This window comes from Strix aluco, chromosome 13, assembly GCF_031877795.1.
Source record: "Strix aluco isolate bStrAlu1 chromosome 13, bStrAlu1.hap1, whole genome shotgun sequence".
NCBI lineage: Eukaryota > Metazoa > Chordata > Aves > Strigiformes > Strigidae > Strix > Strix aluco.
In genome coordinates this window covers 500,153-525,482 of record NC_133943.1, presented here as the reverse complement: position 1 = coordinate 525,482, position 25,330 = coordinate 500,153, and the positions used below count along the sequence as shown (strand labels likewise).

At 56.3% G+C, this 25,330-nt stretch overlaps 2 protein-coding genes across 9 annotated transcripts in view; one reads left to right on the top strand and one right to left on the bottom strand.

Annotated features, from left to right (window-relative positions):
- Nucleotides 1-2,046, top strand: part of TCERG1 (transcription elongation regulator 1) — a 33,967-nt gene extending 31,921 nt beyond the window's left edge. For all 6 annotated transcript variants that reach the window (XM_074839066.1, XM_074839065.1, XM_074839063.1 and 3 more), the window contains one exon: nt 915-2,046. In XM_074839066.1, coding sequence (XP_074695167.1) covers nt 915-1,116 — 202 coding nt within the window. In that variant the 3' untranslated portion in view covers nt 1,117-2,046. The remainder of the gene's footprint in view (nt 1-914) is intronic.
- A 2,139-nt stretch (nt 2,047-4,185) lies between these two features.
- PPP2R2B (protein phosphatase 2 regulatory subunit Bbeta) overlaps nt 4,186-25,330 on the bottom strand; it is a 101,840-nt gene continuing 80,695 nt past the window's right edge. For all 3 annotated transcript variants that reach the window (XM_074838519.1, XM_074838518.1, XM_074838520.1), the window contains 5 exons: nt 17,248-17,425; nt 14,533-14,697; nt 7,451-7,620; nt 6,943-7,034; nt 4,186-6,216 (listed from right to left, as the gene is read on the bottom strand). In XM_074838519.1, coding sequence (XP_074694620.1) covers nt 5,937-6,216; nt 6,943-7,034; nt 7,451-7,620; nt 14,533-14,697; nt 17,248-17,425 — 885 coding nt within the window. In that variant the 3' untranslated portion in view covers nt 4,186-5,936. The remainder of the gene's footprint in view (nt 6,217-6,942; nt 7,035-7,450; nt 7,621-14,532; nt 14,698-17,247; nt 17,426-25,330) is intronic.

Below are 25,330 nucleotides of genomic sequence, written 5' to 3'. Positions count from 1 at the left end.
CCGCAGGTGTGAGGTTCTCCTTGGCTTTGGAACAGCCAATGGCGCCCTGAGCGTCACCTTCCGTTTGCTTTGTGGTGGGACCATCTTTCCTGTCTGCACTAGGCCTTGGCTTAGGCTGAGGAGGGATCAGTACTGAGGGGGGCCTCTGTTTCAGCGCTTTGGAGTAGACGGCAAAGAAATACTGGCTCCGCTGAAATTTTATAAAAGCCCCGTAACTAATTTGCCTGGTTTCTGTGGGAGGGTTTTGCTGAAAGGGCGTCCTTGCGGGTGGGTTGATTCACAAAGCAGGTGCCTTTTTCACTGGGTCTCAGGGACTGATGCAGCATCTTGGGTAGGGACCAAAACAAGTTTCCTATCAGAAACACGAGTTCACTTACAAGGGAGAAAATGCAATGAAGTTCTCTGGGTCCCCAGCGCTGTGCTGTGGGGGGGGGGTCTGGCTCCTGGCATCACTGAGCTGGGTGACAGAGCTCTGAGCTCGTGCTGGACCCTGCTGAGATTTCCACATCCAAATTCTCATTGTTTGCCTCATTTAGATGCTGAATTTAAAACTCTGTTTTGTTTTTTTTCCTTTGGTCCCCTCTAGGTTTTAGCACTGTATAGTTCGTGTAGCGCTGTACAAGGCCCTTGCAGCCAGACACGAGTCCTCCATGGCGCTTCCGTAACGTAGCACAAATGTAGGCCACAGGCCTTTAGTTCCCATGCATGGAGCACTGTTGAGGAGCCTGGTCCTGGCCCAAAGTGGCATCTTTCCAGCTGAAAAGCTCCCCGGGTCCCTGCACCCGTCCTGGCTTTGCTGTTTCACCCCCTCCCTGTGGTGAGGGCGGCTCCCCTGTGCTCGCAGCCGCCGCCGGGGGCAGGGTGGGCTCCAGCCTAGCCCACGCCCGGGTGGTAATTCTTCTGCTTGGTTTCAGATCCAAAAAGTTGATCCAGGAGTCAGATCAACACCTGAAGGATGTAGAGAAGATATTGCAGAACGACAAGCGGTATCTGGTACTCGACTGCGTGCCAGAAGAGAGACGCAAGCTCATCGTGTCCTACGTAGATGACCTGGACCGCCGAGGCCCGCCCCCACCGCCCACCGCCTCCGAGCCCACCAGGCGAACAACAAAATAGTTACGAAATACTCTTAAGCCAAGGGTATCTGTTAAATCAAAAGCTTGCATGAGCCATCTGTCAGGTTTATACATACACATTACCGTGAATATATTGCAAAACCATCTGAGGAGCAGAGGAAGAAGCAGCATTTGTGAACATAAAATGGTCTCTGGGGGGGAAAAACCAACAACAAAAAACCCACGTTAAAGGTATTTATGAATTTCTCTGGGGCATGACTGACAAAAATCTAACGTGTGGGCTGTGTTTGGGAGCTGCAGCGCCGCGAGCAGCGCGGTGTCTGGGCTGTGGGTGTCTGGAGGCTCTTCTCAGCAGTGTCACCCATGTGAGCCTGGAGGACGATCGCGCTCGTGGTTCGCAGTTGTACTACGTGTGTGCGCCCGCAGCCCGGCACTGCCGGGTCCTGGCGGAGGAGACGGGCGCTGCCGGGACCTTAAAGTGCTCAGTGCTGAAGACCGTGTCCTGGAAACACGTCCCAGTTCTCTGCTTGCTTCCACCCTTGTAAATGGAACTAGATCGATGAAAGCCAGAGTTAGAGCTGAGAGAGGAGAATTAGGACTAAGAGACCAAATTAAATTTGTTCACAGGTCTGCTTTGTTCCTTACCCTACCCACGAATTAGAAGCAAAATCAGGTTGCTCTGCCCAAGTGAAGATTTGTCTGATAGTTTTTACTCAAAGTTGGAAATACTTGGTCAATAACTGGTTACCGGAGCAGAACAGGACGGTTGTATAAACACACTTTTATTTACAATAAAGTGATCTTTACATACTTCTGGATTAGACTGTGGATTTCCCCTCTGGGCGGTTCTTGTAAACTATACTCCTGTTTTGAATGTTAAACTTGTGTTTCTAAAGTTTAATTTTGAAATGTTGGGATTGTTCAGTTTATGTATTTGAACTACAATAAACCAACCCTTTTTATATATGGATTGTACAGGCCTAATACCAGTTTTTGTTGGATTTTATTGGACTTTGAATTCACGAGTAAAGCATGAAGTCACATTGCCTAAACCGATGGCCGTGCTTGGCAGAACCCGTGGCCCTGCGCAGCGCTGGATCTCCCTGCGGCTCTGCTCAGGTCGGCACACGCGCAGCGGGGGGCAGGCAGTTATGTTCTGGTTTGGTTCTTTAGTCTTTTGCTTAAATGAGATGGGATGGCGGCGTCGAAGTGTTTCCTTCTGTCTTTGACGTGGATGTCTTCCTCTCAGTCGAGGGGTGTGGAAGGATGGATTCTTCCCTGAGAAATTGATTTTTTTCAGCCATTGCAGTTTGGTGACCACCCCCTGGGCCTTGCAGCCAAGCCCCAGGGGGAGGTTGCTCACTGGGAGGGATTTGTACTGCTGACAGCTGAAACGGGCACTTGTAGGGGTGCTCGTTGGGCAGCACCTGTGGGAGCAGGGAGGAGGATTGTAGAGGCCAGAACTGCTCCACCCTGCGGGACGTCCAGTTCCCACCTGGGAAGTACAACTGAACTCTGTACGGCTGCCGGGGAGCAGGGGGGCCCAGTGGCAGCTGCCCCTCACCAGCCAGATCCCTGTTGGGCAAAAAGAGCAACAAGAGTCTGTTTTGATTTTAAATTTCTTTAAAATCTTCATTTTTATGAACAAAGTCTGCTAAGGCGCAGCAGGGGAGGGTTTGGCAGGACAGGGTTGATGCTCACAGACTCAGCTCATTCTGGTGTTCAGCTGCCAACAGCACAGAGTCCCCTGAGCCCCCCGGGTGTGGGGGGACCCCACAGCCCCCCCTGCACCCCCTGGCCTGCCCGGGGCCCTCATGTCCCCTCAAGCAGCCATGGAGGGTGCCTTGAGCAGGACGAGGGGGGGCTGTGGGTCCCCATGAGGGCAGGGGGCGGATTCATTCCTTCCTGCACGGCTGGGCACAGCCCTGCAGGAAGCCACGTGGTTTTTATGGCTGTTTTAAAATATGGTTAACTTGTTCATTAAATGAATAAGATTGCTATTAATTTTAATTTATCTTGTTTATGGAGACCAGATGTTCATTAACATTTATTTATCTGCTTATTCTGTGGGTAAAGCAATTATCCCCCCCCACGGCGGGGGGGTGCTGCGGTTGCAGCTGCAGCCGTGCTGCTGGGGGACACGCGGGCGAGGCAGGACAGCGTGGAGCTGGTGCCCCCCCGTGCGGCGCCTCGGGCAGGGTCCCCTCTGTGTGTGGAGCTAAAGCTGTGTTTGGTTTCTGTGAGATACGGTGTGTGTTCAGGCTGCCGAGGGGTGAGGGCTCAACAGTCTACCCGGAGCAGCTCGTTTATGGGCATGAACGTCCCCATGCGATTGCTCGTGATCCTCCCACAAGTGTTGTGCAAAGGAGCATCCAGCTGCCGTTAGCCGCTGGCTCCAGCTTGTGCCAGAGACACCCCAGTGCTCCTCTGCCGAGCCAGGCCCTGATGCCGGGTGGAGTTCTGACGGTGTCTGAGTCGCTCCCTGGACACTGTCACCAAACTGAAGGGTCCAGCAGCTCCATTTTCCAGAGGCCAGGCTGCAGGGTAAGAGTAATGGCCCTTGTCACTCCACACAGCCCAGTTATCGGAGTTATTTAGTGCTGAGGCTGGGCTGCGGGGCTAATATCTGGGATGTGATAATGTCTCTCCCTGCATGGGCGAGCAGGACATCGATTGCGGGCTGTTGGCCGGCCCCTCGGGCGCCGCGTGCACCGGGCAGCGTCCCGCGCATGGCACCAACCAACGCTGCTGGCACGGCACGCGCTGCCCCACCCCAAACCCCCCGCTCTGGCTGCAGGGAGCGCTGGGGGTTGCAGCGGGACAGTGGGGACCAGCTGAAGCATCATGTGACATTTCCTCAGCCCCACCACGGCGCTGCCCCCAGTGACTCGCCCTCCCCACGGTGCACCCGGCTAAGGGGGAGGCTGTACTCCCCCCGAATTATCCACTGCCCTGGTGCAGAATCCCTGGGGTCCCTGGGACACCCCAGCCCTCCCTCCTCAGCACAGACCCGGCAGCCAAGCTCTGAGCAGGGACCCTCTGGGTGCCACAGCGCTCCCCTCGCCCAGCGCGCCCGAGGCACAGCAAGCAGCGACTCCACACAAGGACGTGTTTGGGACAACTTTACTTCTGATACCAGAGTGCAGGCTTTCTTTACAGGAACCAAAAAAGAACATTTTTTTTTAAAAAAATGGTTCATTTACTCTTGCTATTTTTTTATACCATTTCGTTTTTAAAAAAAAGTTACTCCTGAAAGCCATCACTTGTAATAAATTTATGAGCCAGTGCACTTCGTTTTTTCCCTTGAGGTCACTCCTCGGAGGCAGCAAGTTCTGCCTGCCCCAGCCCTGCGCAGGCGCCCGTGGCGGGGACGGCCATCCCGGGGGGTTCAGCACCCCCAGGCTCCATCCCAGGGCCGGGGCACCCGCTGCCACACAGCTCCTGGTTTTCCACACGGTCCCTGCGCTCCTGGAGCAAGCGGCAGCTCGTCCGCCTCATCGGTGAGAGGCGGGAGGCCACGGCAGGACATGCGGGAGCCCCGGAGGTGCCTCGCAGAGAGGCCGCCCAGGAGGGGAAAATGCCCTTGGAGTGGTGGAAATGTCCCTGCGCTGCCCCCGCGGAACGGTGGGGCACAGCGGGGTCACCCTCACCGAGACACTTCTGAAGTGACAGTGCTGAATTTTTTAATTGACTTTATTTATTCATTTGCTTTTTGTTGCAGGAGCAGTTTTCAGATTGACTGAAAATTCAGTAGTTCTGGTTTTTTTGTTGAACAGTTGCTCAAGTGAAAGAGGGACCTGAACAATCTTTAGAGTAGAAAGGGGCAGCCTCGCCATGCAAAGAGGAAGAGTTATTGTTTTTATTATTATTGTCATTATAATAATGTAGGACCACAGACAGCCTCTCTCTGAAGCAGTCAGGTGCTAACAGCAATATATGGTTGGATTCTTTTTTAGAAGGTCATAAATTAGCAACTTATACTTTATCTTTAAAAAAATTGAATGAATAAATAAATAAATTAATTTAAAAAGAAAGAGAGAGAAAGAGAGAGTCACGACATGCAAGAGCTTACAACAGAACAAGTAAAAAGGACCAAAGCAAAGACAAGAAATGCAGAAGAGAAGCCCAGGTTCAATTTGGTTTGCAATCAATGCAGTTTGGAAGCATCATTTATAAAGGTATTTCATATACCAAAAAAGGCACCACAGTATCTACAAAGCCAAATCCTCACGAGGGTTTCTGTGGGGCGGGGGGGAAGGCAGCAGCCTGGCTAGAGCAGACGCGTCCCGGTGCGCAGCAGAGCCCCCCCCCTTTAAACTTGTCCTTTGCAAATCTGAACTTTTCCATTTTACGTTTGGTTTTGCTGTCTCTGTTGGTAAAAACACAAAATAATAATAGTAAAAAGACAAATGTGAAAAATGGCAAAGGGGACGACATTCTGATCTCGCAGCGTACCAGGTGGAGAGTTTCTAGGGTCGGGTTCAAAGCAATCGGAGCGGGACGCTGTGACCGGTGCTGGCGCCCCCGACAGCCCCCGCCCCTCACCACGCTCGTCCTTCACCTGCAGCTGCCCCGGTGCCGCCCGGGGGGCACCAGCCCAGCGAAAGCCAAACGCTGCCCCCGCCGCCCCACAGCTCTCAGTGCGTAAATAAAGAGAAATTGGGGGTCTCTGGGGGTGCCCCCCGCCCCGGGGGGACAGGGGTGCTCGCCTCCGCACAGCCACTATCTGCAGAGCAGTAACTGAACACAGGAATAGGAAGGAAAAGGAAAAAAAAAAAAGGAAAGAAAGAAAAGAAACATTTGAAATCTTGTGTTTACTAGTAATCAGTACATGAGATTCCTAAAGAACAACTTGTCCTCCTAGTTAACCTTGTCCTGGAATATATACAGGTTGTTTGTTGCTGCCACGGCAATGATGTTCTCGGAGGGGTGCCAAGCTGTGTGCAGGATCTTTTTGCTAAAGTCCAGACTGTCCACGCTAATCTCGTCTTTCCTCCGCTTGCCGCCCACGCAGACCTTGCGCGGCTTGAGGATGGCGCGGGGTTTGCTGTTCTCCCGCGAGGCCTCCAGCGTCACGTCCCGCTTGGTGTTGCGGTCGAACATGCGGAAGAAGTTGTTGTAGGAGCCCGTCATGATGACGCTGCCAGGAGGGAGGAAGGACGATGGCATCACCACGCGGCCCCGGCCCCCGTGACACCCCGGCCCTGCCTGGCCCCGGGGGCACAACGGGGACGCCAGGTACCTCCGGCACCAGAGGGCGAGGGCTTGGCCAGCGACGCCATGTCCTTCTCCTTACCCCGGGGAACATGCATGGGGGAGGCAATTCCTCGCAGGAGAACAACAGGAGAACAGTCTTTACAGCAAAGATTTAGCTGCCCTGAACCCAGTGATTTTCACACCTTTTTTTAAAGGCAGACTGAATATCCAGAGGCATAATGAGATTTGGATTAGATTTGGAATTGGCTTCAGGCCCAGTTGTGCCTCGTTAACTCGCTCTGATGGTTCAGAGAAAAAAGTGTGGCAATCCTGCCATGTCAACTGGCCACACCTGCCTTTTGCCACCTGGCTCGATGTGGCACACCTGTGGATAGTTGTCATCCCCAGACTTTGGCAATCTGGAGCCAAACGCATCACCACCCTCCCCCGCGTGTGGGAGAAAGGGGGACAGGAACTGAACCCATCCAGGAGGGCCCCGGGACCCCCTTGGCCACCCTCAGCAGCGCCTGGGTGTGGGGCTGGGGGTTTGGGTGATCCCTGGTGTACCCACAGCTACTCCCCAGACCCCGAAAGCCAGGGCAGGGCTGGCGCGGGGGGGGCGGGTGCCACCGGGCCACCGCAGAGCGAGACCTGGAGCTGCGCTGCTCACCTGTCGGACCCGTTCCAGACACACTCGAACTTGTCGAAGATGCAGTCGTTCTCGTAGAGTGAGCAGAGCTTGCTCCGCAGGTAGTCATGAACCTGCCCGCAGGGAGGAATGGGTGTGAGGGCCGAGGCCCCAGCTGGCATGGCCCAGCGGCCAGCAAACGCCAGCCTGGTGCTTGCTGGGAGCTGGAGGACCCAGCCCAGCCCCACGGCCGAGCCGGGCAGCGTGGCCCGATATCACATGGCCTGGACCACAGCCACCCCTCCGCTGTAGGAAGCAGCACCAGCACTGCTTCACAAACGGCTCGGGCAGCGCCAGGCATGGGGCCACCAGCACCTGAGCTTCCCCTCCTCACCCACACGCAGCCTGGTGTGGTCTCCAGCCCCTCGAGCCCACGTTTAACATTTCTTTGTTCACGTTCCATGATTTCACGGCACAACGCTGCCATCCATGGGGTTTGTACCACCGCGGGTGCCCAACCGCTGCTGGAACCCGGCCGTGCCGCACTCACCTGGTAGGTCTCGATGGGCCGGTTCTCCATGTTCAGGTCCCAGACCTTGACGGTGAGATAGTCCCGGGTCATGATATACCTCCCACTGTGGCTGAATTTGACATCAGAGATTGAGGAGATGATCTCGGAAAAAAACGACCGGTTACTCGGGTCTTCGGGCTCTTCGAAAACTGCAGAAGAGGAAAGGACAAGCCCCAGCATCAGCCAAGGCAGGAGTTCCATGTCCCCAGGCCAGGACCTGACATGCCGCCCCAGCACCGCGGGGCAGAGGAGGCTCCGACTCGGCGTGGAGCCCCACAGACGGCACCAAGCTGGGGCAGCCACCGCCCATCCCAAACGCCCTCCAGCCCCACTCCACCGAGCAGCGGCACCCCCGTCCCCACGGGACCTCACCACTGGCCTAGACCAGACAAACGTCCGTATTTAAGGACTTTACTTAGCACAACTGAAGCTCCTTTGGTTTTAATGCATGCAGTAAGCAACCAGGATCACTGGAGACCGATCCATCATCAGCACCACAGAGCCCAGAAGATTTAGAGCCTTGCATGGCACTGCTGCTCCCCAGAAATCAATGTGCAGCGTCAATGTAAATATTTTATAGCCACTGCAACCTACAGACTTAATCTGATCAGTCTGTGAATAAATCACAGTTTGAAGGAGACAAAGTTCCAAATTAAATGTATTTACAAATTTGATTTCAAAGTAACATCAGCTGGGCAAGTCTGGCTTTAAAAAACCATCACAGAGAGATGCTGCGGGGACGTCCATCCGTCTGCCTTTTCCCGCAGACAGCTCTCTGGCACGGCGTTAAAGGACACCGCTGGCTAACACGGAGCAGCTCACACCGCTTCGCTTCTCTAACAGAGAGAAATCCAGTCGCCACCCGTGTTTGTTCGACCCTCGTCCCCAGCGCTGAGGTTCTGCCACGGCGGCTGTTGGCTCCGACACGCCGGTGGCCGTGGCCGGGGCAGGGGATGTGCCAGCAGCCGGCCCGGCCACTCCCTGCCCTGGAGGCAGCGTGCTCAGTGCCGCACCGAGCACCGACGCTCGCTTGGGTTTATCGTCCCCCCGCTGAGCCCCGTGGTACCAACGCCGGAACTCCTGCGTACGGCGGGAAAAATCCCTGAAGTGCCAGTATAAATGATCTCCCTACAAATCAGAAACGGCATCGCCCACAGCAGGACCCAGCTCTGGGTCCTTTCATCACCAGCAGGAAATCTGATGACACGTCAGGTTTTTTAAATAAGAAAAGCGACAACAAGGAGAGGCCCAAAAGATCTGAGCAGTCTGTGGAGAGCAGCTGACGCCACGACTCGTCTCGCTGTACCACGGCGGGTTTGCTCGCTCTGGGCCCGCTGCTCCTGAGCTTGTTCCAAGGGCTGTGTCCTTCCGTCACGGTGTAGGGGAGCTGTGCCACGGCTGGAGGGGTTCAGTTCACAGAACAGGGGCAAGAGGAAACTGTTGCTGATACTGTAGAAGTAGAAGATGTTAACTTGCAGCTCAACTACCCAACAGGAAAGGCCTCAGAGAGTGAGCCCCAGGGCAGCAGCACGGCTGCGGAAGGGATCCCCGACGCCTGGTACCGACCGCAGGGCCCGGCACAGCTGCCGGGAGCGTTCCTGCTGGCATGGCATCACGTCTGCTCTGCTCCTCGGCCATCCCCCGGCCCCCCGCCGTCCCCTCGTGCCCGGGGGGGAGCTGGCACCTGAGAGGGGCTGCAGCCATGCCCAGGAAGGGGCTGGGGCAAGCGGGAGAGCACGCGGGCCCCAGGCAGCTCCTCCTCTGTGCCGAGGAACTCGAGCAGCACAGGATCCAGCCGTGCACAGCGGAGTCCAGCACGGGATCCAGTCCCGTCCGCGGCCAGTGCAGATGAGCCATCGACCTTTCAGACTTTGGAGCAGCCTGGTGTGGGTTAACTGCCTCTTCCCTGCGCCGGTACCATACTGGGGCTCTGACACTGGGAAGCAAAACCCAGACCTACCAACGCTGAGAGCCATCGTTCAAACGGCACTTCTGGAGGTGACACCCCCTGAGCTGCTGCCTCCACACTCACCCCGCGCTCCCAGGAGCACCCCTCGGCCAGGGGACCCCCTCTCGGAGCAGCTTCAAAGCAAATGGGTTTTTTTCCACTCATCAATAGATTTAACCACTCATCAATAAATTTAACACCAATTCAAGCACTGTCTTTTTTTTCTCACTCCTCATTTAATCATGACAATTAGCAATGCAGACTGGAAAACCAACAGCTGAGCAGAGCTGCCCTGCACCACCACCAAGGCCAGGCTGGGCCACGGCTGTCACCCATCCCTCCCTGCACTCAGCGTCACCTCTCAGCTCAGCCCCAGCACCCGCCCCGTTAGACGGCAGCGAGGCACCAGGCCGAAGGTTTGATTTCAGACGAAGACAGGAGAGTGTTGCAAAGGCAAAGAGGTTTCCTGCTATGCTAAATGAGCTCAGGGTGGCACAAGAGGCTTGTTCTTCACCTCCCTGGAGATTGTGCACAACCAACTAGTTAATTCTTAGCTTGAGGTCTTGCCAGGCCTATTATTCCGTGCAGCAGGACTTCATTAGCTCCTGCGAGGGCTTGGAGGAAGATGATTAGTTTCTGGGGGTGACATGACCAGCTCAGCTCTGGTCCAGCTGAAACCTGGGACAATGAGAGCTCAGCTCACCTCACCTCACCGACTCCCAGTGCTGCGCAGGTCTGGCTTTGTCTACACAAACAGGGAATCAGATCCCTGTGCTCTACTTAGATAACCTTTCTCCTCTATAAAAGGCTTAGCTGAAAAAATAGGTGAAGAGAACATGCTGTTAGCAGGAACTCAGGAGTGAATGTGTTTTGCCGGAGCCTGGTTCAGCTTTGCAGAGCTGGCACTTTAGTTTCATCCCTGCCTGCACCAATGGCATGGGGCAGCCCGGGACACGTGGCTCAGAGCCTCTCCTCTGAGCTGGCCAGGGGTGAGGCCAAGCCTCCCGGGGTGTTTAGAGGCCACCCGCTAGCCAAGCGGCAGGTCACCCTCCGGCAAGGCCAGACTGTCACCCGGTGGGATGCGGGTGGCAGCTGCTGGGGGAAGAGCCCTCAGCCCAGCCGCAGTGCTGGGAGTGTCTCCCCAGACCACATGCCGAGGTCGGAGAAGTTAATTTAGTCCAGATGCAGCTACTTCACCCCTGTGCTCTCCTCTCTTTGGAAAGAGCCAGCTAGCAAAGCCCAGCTTCCCTCTCACCTCTTCTCCTCCTCCTCCTCCTCCTCCTCTCCCCCTCTTATGTGCATCCTGAGTTTCAGGCTGCACCAGACCACTGGCTGCATTAAGCAACTTGCCAGATAAAGGGACTCTGGATCAGTCCATCCCAGCTCTGCTTGAGCAGGCGCGTCCTACACAGTAGGTCCTCCCTGCTGAGCTTTTGGGGCGTTCCTGGGACTGGCCACCAGCAAGCGCACTGTGGGTTTAGCTATTTCAGCATGGGTCTGTATTATCCTGTGTGAAACGAACGGGCAGAGCCGTGTCTCTGCTGGGTTCTGGCTGCCTCCTGCCCCCTCCTGCTCCCTCGCACACCCCCAGCCTTGGTCAGGGGGCAAGGGGGCTGCTGGCCCAGGGGCCACATGCCGCTCCTGTGTGCAAGGTGGTTGCACCAAAAACGATGGGGCCACTTGGAGTGTAAGCCCCAGGCAAGGCACCCGACCCCTCCGGATTTCAGCTGAGACTCCAGTTAATCTGGTAATAAATGGGGCCCCCATGGAAACCTGGAAGCACAGCGGAGCAGCACTTGCACAGGCAAATACGTTCACCCTCTGCTCCTTCTCTGGCTTCAAATAAAAAGTCAAAACCCCACTGATAGTTCACCTAAGCACAAAATTAATCATGACCACCACTGAGGAAAAGCTAAGCTAGCACAAGCAGAGAACTGAGCTTTGCTCTGCATCAGAAAAATCAACTCTGCAATCCACCCTCATCCCAGAGGTGCAGGAGCCTTGCAACCGCGGGCTACGGGCAGAAATTACTGGTCTGGTGCCAATTTCCCCCGCAAACTCGAATGATTCGCTTTTCTGCCTCATTCTGCCTATCTGTAGCGAGGCAACAAAACGTGCTCCGCCTCCTCACAGCTGAGGTACAGATTAACGAAGCGCTTTGGGCAGCTCGCTCTGCGCACCGACGGGGGCAGGGTGGGGGGAAGCTGCTGTCTGGGGGGCGGCTGGACCCCGCTGTCCCCAGCCCCTGCCAGTGCTGTCCCCACGGCCACCGGGCAGCAGGGCTGCAGCTGCCCGCTCCACCACGGGATGCCCGGGCCCTCCCCGGCCCTGGTGAGGGCTCTGCCGGGACGGGGGTCACAGCACACAGGCAGGGCGCCCCGGTCCCCAGCGGCTGAGCGGAGCGGGTCGGAGAACGCGGCTGGCCAGGGCAGGGGCTCCGGGGAGCTATTTCTGCTTCCCGGCTGAAGGCTTTTGTGTGGCTTTGCTCCGGCTGCAGAAGCAGATCCAGGCTGCTGAGCTCACGGAAAGGATTTCTGAGCACTAATTCTCTGTTACACAACAAATCCATTTTCCTCTGACACAGAGCAGCCACTGCCCTCCCCGCGCCGGCTCCCTCTGCCACCAGCCCTCCAGCCTTGCCCAGCACCCTTGCTGCGGGGACGCAGCCCAGACAAACCCCGAGGTGCCACAGAGGCTGCACGGCCCCAGGGTGACCCTGCTCCTCGGGGACTGGCCTCTCCTCCGTGCCCGGACAGCAGCGGCGATGCAGAGTCCGGCTGGGCCTTCCTCGCGGGGCCCCCCCAAAGGCAGCAGTGCCTGCCCAAATGAGGGGGGGAGGGCTCATTTCAGAGAGACATCTGCAATATTGGAGGGTAAAACCTGTGAGCTGTGGGTTACCTTAGCAAAGCAGCTCTGTGTGCTTCTTATTTCTAACCAAAGCTGAAACTGTTTTCAGCCAAGAGTAACGTTTGGTAGCATTGCTGTAAGGCAGTCAGCAGGGAAAAGACAAGAAGGCAAAGGCCCCCCCTTGGGCAACAGGCTGTACTCGGAGCCTCCTGTTTCAGGAGCCTGGTACGTACAGTCACAGGTGGCTCCTTAAAAAAAAGGTGGAAAGCCCAACGCCTTTGGCTATGAGGGACTAACCAGTGTCTTTCCTTGCTTTCCCATAGGCTCTCCAAACATTACTTTTGCCGGCGTTACCAGCTGCTCCAGGAAACCCAAGCTCCCCGCTGGCTTCCCGTGCTGCTTCGGACATGCACACCATTTTGTCGGGCCCGGTGTGCCCGGGCAGGTTCCCCCCGCAGGACCATGGCCCCTCTCAGCGCGGTGGCCCGCAGCTCTCCACCTCCCTGTGGAGCAGGCATTTCCGTGTGGAAGCTGATGGCCTCCGAGGCCAGCTACGAGGCTGGAGGTAACAGACACAGTGTCACAGATCACAGAAGCCTCAAATAAAATGGGCAAACAAAAGTTAATAAGTAGAAGCTGGCCCCGAGCAGCAAACTGCATCTATCTAAATAAACATGACTGGGATGTGCAGCGCTACCTTCTGCATTTTTATTAAACATTGACAGTTATTAAATGTCTCCGTTGGAGGATTCGCCTCCAAAAGCCAATGTTGCTTTTCATTTTGAACTTTGATGGACTGTCTCAATTTCAACTCACACATCTGCTGAACTGCAATTGACTGAGGCTGATGCTTCTGAGGGACGGAGGGAAATCAATAAGGAAATGTCACGGGAGAGGTCAAACCCAGCCGGGATTCACCGCTGGCTGGGGCGCTCGCCGAGGGCTGGAGGGACGCAGCAGTGCCCACACAAAGGGAAATGCTGGGGGCGGGGTTCCTGCCGCTGGAGTGTCAGGAAAATGAATTTTGTTTGCTCCTTAATTGTATTCTGATTCTCAGCTGGGGGCCGTCACTGTAGGACTGTGAGACACAATCGGGAAATCCAAGAATAGAGAGGCGTGTTTTGGGAAAACTGACACTTGACACTTCCGTCTCTCCTGCCAGCGATGTAAGCTTTCCTCTCCACCCACTACCCTAGTTTAAAAACAGGCATCAGACTGTGACCGCAGCTCAAAAGCCCAGAAGCACTAGCTGGTGTGTAATTCCCTGTCACCTCTAGGAAACCTCAGCCTGGAGCACAGCCAGGTGCTCTCTGGATGTAGATTATTAGCACGGGGCTCCAGGAAGTTGCACCTGGTCTGTGCATCTTGTTCTCGTAACATGATCACACTTTGAATACCAAAAATCTCCTTCATTTCCCACAAGACATTGGCCATTTTCTGAAAAAAACTCAAGAACAGGAGACACAGGGGTTTAGCTGTCCAGTCACACAGCACAGTGGCCTGTGTTTCTGCTCGGAGGCAGATACCAAACTCCTTCAGGTCTGTCCCACCTCTGTGTCTTATTTACAGCACTGAGCTCAGCACGGAGCTGCCTCCCGGGAACTGCTGGGGCATCAACAACAGCGACAGGGACTCGCCAGCCCACCCCTAACTGCTACAGCTGTTCGTGCTGGCAGTTCACCCAGCAGTTGCTCATATTTCCTGATGGGCCTGGGCTCAGCAGGAGCCACACTCAGCTGGCTGCCTCGGCAGCAGCTCACTGGTCGCATCAGCCCGGGGAGGACCCAGGACAAGCTCCCTGCCTGCCCACCTTACTCCAAACATTGCGGGGGCTTTTCTGCACATTCTGACCCCTGCGGTGTCAACTGCAGCTGGCAACAGGACGTGGGGCTGTTTGGACAAACAGCCTCAAGAAACACAGCACTGTCTCTGGCACTGACAGCTCCGCTGATGCTGGGCACCAACATCCCAGGGACCCCTCAGACCTGCTGCCGCCGAAACATCACAACTGGGGTTTTTTAACAGGCTCCCCCAAGGGTGTGTGGCCAGGACCCAGGGGAAGCTGCTCCTCTCGGGGACAGGGAGGGCTGAGGGCAGGTGGCCATGGGAACGCCTGGGGGCACACAGGACCCCAGCCCCGCACACCCCAAGGGAGGATGGGGTGAGCTGGTGGGACAGACCTGAGCCCAGGTCGGGCTCCACACTCCCGTTTTTGGGGTCTTTTATGCCAAAGGGGGCTCTGTACCGCTGGTGGGGCTGTACTCACACTTGGCGTGGCGGTCGCAGAGGGCGGAGGTGCGCATGTCGCACAGTCGGATGGTGCCTTTGCTGCTGCTGTAGACAAAGGTGTTGCAGTGGTGCGGGTGGAACTCGGCGGCTGTGATCACCTCCGTCAGCTCCTCCATGTTGGCCGGTTTGATGTCCACGATGTCTGGCGGGGCGAGTCAAGGAGCCCCACGGAGCCCGCTCCAGACCCCGCTGCTCCCACGGGGTCTCCTCCCGCTGCCCTCCCGCTGCCGTCTCTGGACACCCCGGCTTCCCCTCGCCCTGCGCAAACCGGGGGCTCCTGGGAGAGCAGCACCGGCCGGGGCAGAACTGCCGCGCCGAGCTGGGACCAGCCAGCGCCAGCGCAGGGGAAAGCCACGTCCCGCACGGTGTGAGTTCAGCCAGGGACCGCAGCTCCACGGCCCGGAGCCCCTCTGCACGGCACAGGACCTGGCTCTGCCCGCTCGCACCACACCAGAGTAAATGTCTTTTATTGCAGCATCAGGGCACTAAAAACAACCCAGGGGAAACAAAACCCAGAGCATGCAAAAACCACCACAGCCCTGGGGCGGCTGCCCAGGGACCTGTGATTTCCAGAATATTCCATGTACTAGGGCTTGGCGAAATGCTGGGTTGAAAACCGAGCTGCAGACCCTGTCCCCAGGCCCCGCAGATGGTGCCAGCAAGGACCCGCACAGCCCCACAGAGCATCCCGGTGCTGCAGGGGACGGCTGACAAGTGTCCGCCCCAGTCTGACACCGAGCCAGCGGTCACCAGTGGAGGCGGCTTCAGTTCTTACAGTGCAGTGCAGACACCCAGCATGGGATGATTTACCCGCTGGTCAGAGGGGGAAAAAGAAACAGCACCTTTCCTCACACCCTGGAAAGCAAATTAAGATCCTGCTGTTCCTAGCAAGACAGGAGTTTAAAAAAAAAAGGAAAAGATGATGATGACCAGATGAATTTCTCACCCACGTGGGGTGTTTTACAGCAGCAATTGCTCCCACAGAAGAAGCCGCCACAGTTCACAGCCGTCGAGTGGTTTCACAGCCCGGCCGTGCTGCAGATGCGCAGCAGCACCTGGACCCTGGTTGAAGCCAGACCCACACCCAGCGCCCGGCCCTGCGGGGTAGCAATCGCTCCCCCCCAAGCTGCCGCAGCCAGGGCGTGCAGGTGTTGGTGAGGCGTGTGGCCAGTCTGCAACGAGGAGCGGTCCAGGGCCGCACCGTGTCCCGCGCCGCCCTCCCCGCGGCTCTGTGCCGACCCAGCGCTTCTGACCCACAACAACAGCCCCCACGCTTTGCTCAGCAGGGGTTTCAAACCCCATCACACTGTGCAGCGCCTGGCTGACAGGCACAAAACCGAGAAACCCCAACCCACAGCACTGCCTCTTCCCAGCTCACAGGCAGGGGCTGGTTTGGGGTTTTTATTGACAAAAGTGAAAACCAGCGACGTGCTCCTCACCTCCCTGGGCAGGCGGGCGGTGCAGCCTCGGCTCTCCTCCCACCATCCGGCCCCTGCAGAGAGCCCAGGGGGGCTGGTCCCGTGCTCAGCCAAAGCAGGGACACCCCGGGGAGGGCCTCCAACAGGCTGGGTGGAGAGGTGACACCAGCAAGCCAGTGGGATGGGACATCTGAGGGGACATCTCTTTGGTGGTGACGTTTCTCCATCAATTCTTAGCAAGCGCTTAGGGTGCTGCACTTGCACCTTGGCCAAACTCCCTCGGGCCATCTAAACTCCCTGAGGTTTCACCCAAATTTAGTACTGCTCACCTGCTTTCCTGAAAGGTGACACGCGCTGCAGCCCTGCTCAATCGTACCCACTGCGAGCTCCCACCAGCCACATGCTGGGATTGCTGAAATCCTCTCCAGCTGCCTAAATTTGCCACATGCCCTGGGGGTTTCTCCGTAGGAAGCACTATATAAATATCACCGGTGATTAGTGCCCCGTTGTTATTATTTCTGATGCGGCTGTTACAAGGGTGACTGGCACAACCTCATTTGTACGACTGTGACTGGCAGCCTGTCACCCTGCTGCAGGGTACAAAGGACACCGCACGATTAATATTTCCTCTCTCCATCTTCCCCAAGGCAGCTGTCTTCTCCATCACCCGCGGACCCCCCTCCTTCCCTCCTTCCCCACGCACACCCTGCAGGCAAAATTCAGAAATATGTCACCCACACCGGGAAGCAGCAGCCACGGTGATGCCAGCTGAGCCCTGCGCCACGGCGGGAGCGACTCGGCCACGGCCCAACGTGCCCACCAGAGATAGCCCGGCACCCCGCCGGCAGCTCAGGTGAGGCAAGAGGGATGTAATGACACCTGGGGACTGGAGATCTCCGATGTCCTGCAGCCGGACGCATGATTTTGTACTCCCGAGCCCCCACATGCCCTTGCCAGTGGGTGAAGCTCCTCTACTGAGGAACCACGATCGGGGTGCGGGGACGGGGCCAGGCAAGAGGCTGCGTTACCAGCTCAGTCACCATTGCAGCAGACACGGGCCTGGCGCCGCTGCCTCCCGTGGCACTGGGCCTTGCAGGTCCCCCCTCTGCCGCTTACCTTCACCAGGGACCTGTCTCCCCCACGCAGCTTTCTCCTGCTCCCACTGACACCTGCACATGTCTGGGCTCCCAGGGCCTTCACACCCCAATTGCCAGCCGAGGCACCTCCCTCATTCCTGCTCTCGGTCCCGCAGGGCAGCACGCACCAAAGGATACTAAAGCTTTGATTTGTGATTTCAAAGTTCCACAGGTTTATCCTCAGGTCGTCCGCCGACATGTAGGTCTCGTAGTCGCTGTTGACGGAGATGGAGTTGATGTGGTAGGTGTGCGCGTTGGCGAACACCCGCCGCGGCGTGGCCTCCACCATCAGGTCCATGGGCCGCAGCACGGGGACCTGCAGGGCGGGGAGCAGAGTGTCAGCGCCCAGGGATGGGCCCGGCTGTCCCACCCACCCCACGCCAGCACCCGGCACGGAGGCACCCCCTTGGCCACGGCACAGCTCCAGCCGGCAGTGCTCCACCCCGTCCCCAGCGCTCCCACCGGGGAAAGCCAACGCCTCGCTCAGTGTGCGAGAAGGACGGGCAGGCACAGACGCCTTCTACACCTGAAAGCGACACCAGTACGGTCGGACTGCAGTGAGGCAGCGAAAGCCCAGCAAACCAGGCTCGGAGCTCTGCTGCCGCAAGCGTTCCTTCTTTGAGAAAAACCAATAAAACCCACTTCTGCCTTGTTTTGTCACTGTTAACCTGAATCTGAAATTCCTGGAGCGTTTCTAACAGAAATATGTTTCTTGCGAGAGCCAGGTCAGCACAGATTTTTCTTTTAACATTTCTGCGTTTGCTTCACAGCGAAGTGACGGAGGTAAGAGATGAGAAGAGACAGGGAAAGGGAACGCACAGGCCAGGGACAGATGGAGGGACTAGAAACAGAGCTACACGTTTGCCTTTAGATGAATAAGCATAAACACCGGGGGATGGCGAGCTGTGGTACCAACAGCGTGTGCAAGGAGCAGTGTACGTAATAACTTCAGACAGAACACTCTTAAGGCAACTTAATGCACTAGAAAGGTGTCAGTCTGTGCTGCCAGTAAGCTCTTCCCTCAAGCTACTTCATTACTGTGTACATTATCTGTGCGCTGCCCAAAGAGACTTCCCATGGCTGCAGAGGTGGGGACGGGAGTGTGACAGCCAGCTTGAGTGACACTGGAGCACAGGGGCTGCCAGCTCAGGGCCTGAGCTTAATGTGACGAGCCTGCCCGCTAATTCCGCCTGACACAGCCAACGACGCATCGTCTGCACTGGAGGACTCTGCCCAGCCATCTGGGGACAGAGCCTCGCACTTCGCTCGGCGATTACAGAACCGGGCTGTCACTCCGACTGTCGGAAACATGACGGCTGTGCAAGGGGAAGGGGTTCAACAGTTACACCAGGCCTTGCCAGGCACAAAAATAAGTAGAGCAAAGGCTTCGGCAGAGGACTTCACTCAGCGAGACGAGGCTGTGTGGCCTCGCGGTCCAGCCCCAGGCCCGGCAGTGTGAAGCAACCAGGGCAACCCAGGTCCGAGCCAGAGCAACCTCCAACGCCCCAGCACAGCTCCCTGCCTGGTTTGTGTATGGCAGCGACTCACAGAGCTAAGATAAACTCTTCAGCCAAGAAAATTCCCCACATGTTACTCCAGAGCCAAACTCTAGGGCATTTTTTATGTCTGGAACTTGGTCCATCAACAGGTAAAACCCCATGAGAGGAACAAACCTGGTCATCCGAGAGTATTTTGTTAAGTCAGGATTTTTTATCTGCTACGGTGGCAAGAATCTGCCCTGGAATATGGAAAACAGCAAGTGTCCACACCCCTCCTCACCACGTGCTGCAAGGTTCTGCTCAAGTTTATCAACAATAAGTATTTAAACCTGAAAGCACTGACATTTTGCAGCAGGAGCGGCCAGGAATGCGCTGGGAGCACACACCGGCCTGGGGATCTCGTCCCACAACAGCAGAAATCTTGCAGCAGAAGGCAAACCCTGGCTCAGGCCGGCCAAGGGGAGAAGCCACCCAGCACAGGCTGGGCCCCAGCCTGGGTTTAATCTCTTCTCTGCTTAAGTCTGCCCTGAAGAGGCTGGAAACACCATCGCCGCGGGGGAGACCGATGTGGGTCTGTGGCGACGGCTCGACCCCAGTGCGGGCACTGGCCTGCTCTTGGCCATGTCCTTCCCAGCGCGGGAACCCCCAGCGCCCCGGGGCCCACCCCGGCAGCTGGCAGACACCCGCATTACACTTCTGCTTCACGTACAATGCAGGAAAAGAAAGGGTGGTCTGGGGAAGACCCCGCAGACCCCTCCAAGCCCAGGGGGGAGAAGGCAGGAGCGGCTCAGGGCAGCAGCGGCCAGTGACGGTGAAGAGAAAGTGCCCGACAAACAGGGCAATGTGACAGAAGCTGAAACTTGTCTTTTTTTTTTTTTTTTTTTTAAGCACACAGAGTCCCAGCCAGCATCTGCATAAAGCACCCGGCTCCCACCAGCATTGCTATGGCAATCCTCACCAGCACAGAGACCTCCCCAGTGCATCCCTTCTTCAATTACAGAGCCAACCTGCAGGGCAGGCTCTGGTATTATATATACCCATTATTAAAGGGTAATTCAGTGTAACAAACCGCATCAAGTACATAGAAAGGCTGTCAAATAAAATAAACCACTAATAAATTAAATTACTTTCTGTTTTCAGGAAGGGGGGGGAATGCCAGTCATTTTTCATTTAAAACAAAGTATGTCTTAATTTTCTTTCTGCCTTTAGCAGGCACCCCCTGCAAAAGAGCCGGTCCCACTCATTCAAAGCGCACATGACTCGATTCCTCTCTCCTCGCCTGTTGAAGGCTTCCCCTTTCCTGGGTTAATGAGGCACTCATCCTCCCCTGAGCTGTAAAATTCATTTTCTGAGTGGCTGGGGGTGGAGGGAGCTGGCATGCCCTGGCCCCTTCCCACCACGGGTGCTGCATGGCCTCCAGCCACCTCCAGCCGCCGAGCACAGGACCACGGCGCAGGGAACGCGATGTCAGTAATTGCTGCCACTTCGCTGCTTTGCCCCCTGTTCCCATCAGGTTTCCCCCTTTTCCTGTCCATCATATCGACTGTCACCAAATGCTCCCTGCTCTCACAGGCAAAAGTTTCACCTGGCAGAGCTTCTCCTCATCATTTATAGCACTGTGATGGACGCGGCCTGAGGAGATGCAGAGGTTCAGCATTTCTGCCCAGAGGTTTTCAAAACACAAGTCAATGCACAGGGAAAAAAGATGAAGGCCTCAGCCGCCAGGACGGCGTGGTCACACAACCCTCACAAACCCGCGGTGTGCCAGGTTTGAGCTGCCCACTGCCGGGGTCACACGGGTGACAGGACGCCCCCAGCACAGCCCCGCAGTGAGACGGGACCCAACCACCACACGCAAGGCGAGAGCGCTGCCGGGAATCCGCACGGGACATGCTGGGGGCCAAAAATTCCTAAAGGGAGGAATACGACAGGGCTGGCTCACGAGGGGAAAGCCCAGCGCAGAGCCTCGCACAGCCCTGGCGAGCCGGCAGGATTCGGTCAAGCAGGGTTAGTCACAGCCAGAACCCAGGCTAACCCGAACTTTGGGTTTGCAAGAAGGAAAATGTAACGGAGCTCCTGGCACACCGAAGGGTGAGCAGGGCCAGCTGCTCGGGGATGGATCCGGCACGGCTCTGCGCCTGCTCCAGCTGCTGAGCTCCTCCCGGTGTGCTCCCTGACATGCGGTTCTTACCTACAGAAGTCACATTCTGCAACTGGCCAACGCTGCCTGCAGATTAATAGTTTGCAGACAAAATGTGCATCCAACACTGTTTTCATGGCAGGCTGACAATTTTGTGCCTGTCAGGATTTTGTCTTATTGGACCTTTCCCGCGAACTGTGGACGGCACTGTCCCGTGGGAGGATAAACCCACTCTCGATTCTGGTCCGTGTAGCTGATAGAGCTTCTGGTTTCATCTCTTCTCCATTGACGTGTCCCTCCCTGCCAAGCACCACACCAGCACCGCTCCTGTGACCTGTTTCTGAGCCTTATTTCACACAGTGAAATGCCGGCTCAGACCAGCTGCCAACCGCAGATCCACCTGCACGTGCGCAGGCCCAAAAGGCAGCGGCTGCCCCAAAAGGCTCTGGGTGCCGGGGGGCCAGGAGGAGGGGGAGAAGGTGACACACGTATCTGGCTGTGTGCCGAGACCCTGCCGTGCCAGTGGCAAGGGCTGAGGCCGCAGGTCCCTGTGCCACCAGCCCCGTGCACCCTCCTGGAGGCCCCAGCCCCGTGGCGGAGCAGAATCGGGATGATTGTCCTTCTGTCCCCAGCCGGGTGCCCCAGCAGAAGAGACAAGAGCCCTTTGCGGGCAGCAGGTCCCAGCCACAACAGGGACGGGGTCACAGGAGCGTCTGCCGGGCTCCGCCCCACCAGCACCGAGGTGCAGGGATCAAAGCCTGATGTGAGTCCGTCTGTGGCAACTGCTGGGGCCATCACCATAAACACCCCCCCAAAGACAGGGCCAGTTCATGGAGGGTTTTGAGTGCAAGGCTGAGTGTTGACTGCAAGTGATGCTCCACATACAGCCCAAAGCATCCCAGATTTCCCATTCTTTGCATATTTTTATAGCTTGATAGGATTTTTTTGTTTCTAACTGAGAATTTGTCCTAGTTCAGTTATTACACTCCCTGATTACTTTCACCATCTGTACCTAAATTCTGAAATAAATCTGCAGAAACCTCAAAAAAAAACCAGAACATTTTTCTTATCTGAAGTTAAAAATCCTGAAGTCTTTGTGCCAATCTCATTAGAACTGCATTCCCCTTAAAGATTGTTTGAAAAGATATTTTTTAACTTATTTCTCCCACTGAAAAAGAGCTGGTGTCAGTAAAATCCCACAGGGCCGTTTACAATTTTCCTACTTTTCCTGGGAGAAGTGTGTGGAAGCACAGCCACGTTACCAAACACACACTCAGAGCAATCCAAACCCCGTTGATAATTCTGCCCGGCGCATTGTTTTTACAATATGTCTAGACACAGATACCAGCAGTGCAATTGCTGTGGAAAAAGAGAAAAAATATCTGAAAGGTCAATTCTGGTCATCAGCATTTCAAGGCAAGTTCACAAATACTGAGAGGATGAATAATGAGTTTTCACCAGAAAAGAAAAAATTCAGCTCATGACCTGGGAAAAACAAAAAAACGAGAAAAGCAACATCAAAACAGGCTCCTCCATTTTTTTTCACATTCTGCAGAACGAAGCAGGCTGAGGTGCAGCCAGGGCACGCGCGCAGGCCGGGTGCTGCCGTGGGCTTGGTGGAGGGAGGTTCCCTGGAGAACCGCCGCTACCGGCATGGTGACTTCGGAGCCCGGGCCCTGCCGACTGGCCGTGCCTCGCCGCGAGACCGAGCCGAGCCCTGCCCTCTTCGCACAAGGTGTTGCTTCCAGAGGGACAAAAATGACAGACCCCCAGCCCTTGCAGCCTGCAGGTCCCCAGCACGTCTCAGACCAGCGTGGCGTCTTCCCTGAGCTGGCACGCACGGCACGGCACGGCACAGCACGGCACGGCGGTGCTACCTGCTCGGGCAGAGGGGCCAGGCCACTGAGGGCAGGCGAGCATGCACACATTAGACATCGAGCTGCTTTAGAGCAATGTAAGCAACTAAGGAAAATGGGAAAAACCTTTTTTTTCTTTTCATTTCTGTAGCAACGGTTTGATGACGATCATTTGGAATTGATTAGTTCTGCCATGTGCATTTTATAGCCAAAAAAAGCCAAATGTTTCACATTACCTTGTCATTTAAATGATAATGCTTCAGAGAAGGATACAACTAACGGCCCTAGGGCTCACTGGGTGCACACCAGCCAGTCTGCAGGCTGCTTCCTTATTCACCAACATTCTGAAGTGCTCGGGGCAGAGATTGGCTGCCCAGGGCAGGGAAAGCTGCTCCCAAATGGTACCTGTGCTCCCCTGGGTCTCCCTGGGACAGAGGAGGGGAGGCAGCAGCAGGCCCCCAAGAGTCCCCGGCCAGAGCCCCGCCAGCCCCAGGGAGCCCCGGCTGCTCTCCCTGTTGTGGACGTAGCTCAGGAGCAGGGGTGGTGGAGTAAGAAACCCCAGCCTGGCTTGAGAACGCATAGTGGCCCGCTCGATACAAGACCCTCCCACAGCAGCAGCCTCGGCCGGGCACGTCGGGAGGCAGGCGGCCATCCCCGCGGCGCTCGGAGCTCAGGCGTTACGTGCCGAGGCAGCGCTGGCAGCACAGCCCACTGCTGCTCCTTCTCCTTAAACGAACAAGGTAAAGATCAGCCCCTCTCTAGAGCAGAGGAAGGCCCAGGAGCCGTCCCTCCGGCTGGTTCCCCTGTTTCGCTCACCAGAGGCACATCAGCGCCTCGTCGCACACACAGCACCCGGGTGCCCGCGGCCGCCACCTCCGGGTATTTCACCGCAGTCTGACTTGGGCTGTGAGTAATCAAAGCAAACACATTCTCTACATTCTCTATTCAGAAAGGTTTAAACCCTGGATATTATTTGTGTTAATTATTTCCTGTACACATCCCACGGCGTAGGTACGGCCGTACATCACGCGGCACTTGAGAGCTCGCAGAGGCTGTTAAATGAGGCCAAAGGGCTGTAGCTATTGGACTGGGGGCTATCCTAATCAGCAGAGCTCTTTTAACGACAGCAAAAGCCTTACTTTACAGTCTGAGCAGAGATAAATATTCCTTTTGCACTATGTGGATTAGAAATTCCTCAGAGAACAATGCTCATCAAGTACATTTAAACCATTACGACGAATGGGTAAGAGATGATTGCAGCAAGGTGGTTTTAACACCTTTTTGCTTGTCTGTGGTTGAAAATTAAACTGTGGACGGATGCGGCTTTACTCCAAAGTACAAGCATCACAGGACAATTAAATGTCAAAGATACACCAAGCTGCAGCAAAATGGTTACAGCTATGTAAATATCTGTCTGAGCAAAATCATCAAAACGTTCGATCAAAGCGGGGCTGGTGGAAGACTCCTCAATCTTCCGCCCTCAGGGACAGCAGGTGTTGCACAGGCAGATACCAATAACCATCTACTGAGCACTTACATCGTGTTTTACCCCTTCCTGCTCCGTGAAGCAGGAGCAGCCATTCCTCACCAGAGAGCAGGGGAATCGCAGCGTCTTATCTCACAGCATGAGGGCAGACACCCAAGTACCAAACTCCTCCAGCCTCAGGGTGCCAAGCTGCTGCCAGGAATAAATGGACTGAAAGTAAAACCAAGGCTGAAACTTTTGAGGCAAACCGCAGACTCCAGTAAATAGTGCCCTGATCTCTGATATTCCAGTGTGACTTTCTACAGGGAAAAAAAACCTCCCAATTCCCTCCTTCCTGAGCAAACTCCATCGCCCCGGCAGTGCAGGGGCACTCCAGGGTGAGCAGGGACGGGACAGGTGGGTGCCCAGTGGGATGGGCCGGCTGCCCCCGCCCCAGGCACGGCCCCCGCCCGCTGCAGGTGGCCCATGTCCTCGGGACACCCCTGGCACCGCGCTGCCCAGGGCTGGGCCTGGCACTGGCCACGCTGGCAGCACCTCTGCATCCCTGCCCCTCCTCGGGGACGCCCCGCCGGGCACCAGTGACGATGGCTGGATGGGCTGGATGGTGTAACTTCAGGCTGAGCACTTCCAGAAACAGCCGGGTTGATTTTCAGCTCCACTTCAGCCCTGCAGTCGCCAATTCAAGTGCCAGGATGTGGTCAAATGCTATCAGCTCGTGCCAACAATCAATAATGAAGAAAAGCATGATGATTATTTATTGTCATAACCACACTGCCCGTGCGCCTGCCGAGGTGCTGGTACCCTCACTGTGGGCTCCGACTGATTGGCAGCCACTGCCCGTCAGCACGGCAGGAGCAGACGGGGGGCACAGAGGTGGGTCCAGGATGGGAGCCCGACCTGCCAGCTCGGCCCTCCTGCATCCACCCTGTGCCACCTCCACGGGTTGGCTCCTCTTCCCACCCAGCGGCTGTAACACGGGTAAGAGAGGAGGAGGAGCAGCTACACAACAGCCTTCAGCCCCCGGCACACACAGCACCGCAGAGCCCACGTGAGCTGTGCCGCAGGGAGGGCAGCAGAGCCGGCACCGTGCACAGGAGAGGACATGGTGCCATGCAGCCAGGGCCACCCGCCGTGCTCCTTGTGGCCTCCCCTTGCCCAGGCAAGATGGTGCACATCCCCCCACACTCCCCACGTCGGCCAGCCTCGGTCTGACCGGGTAGCAGCCACCACAGGCGAGACA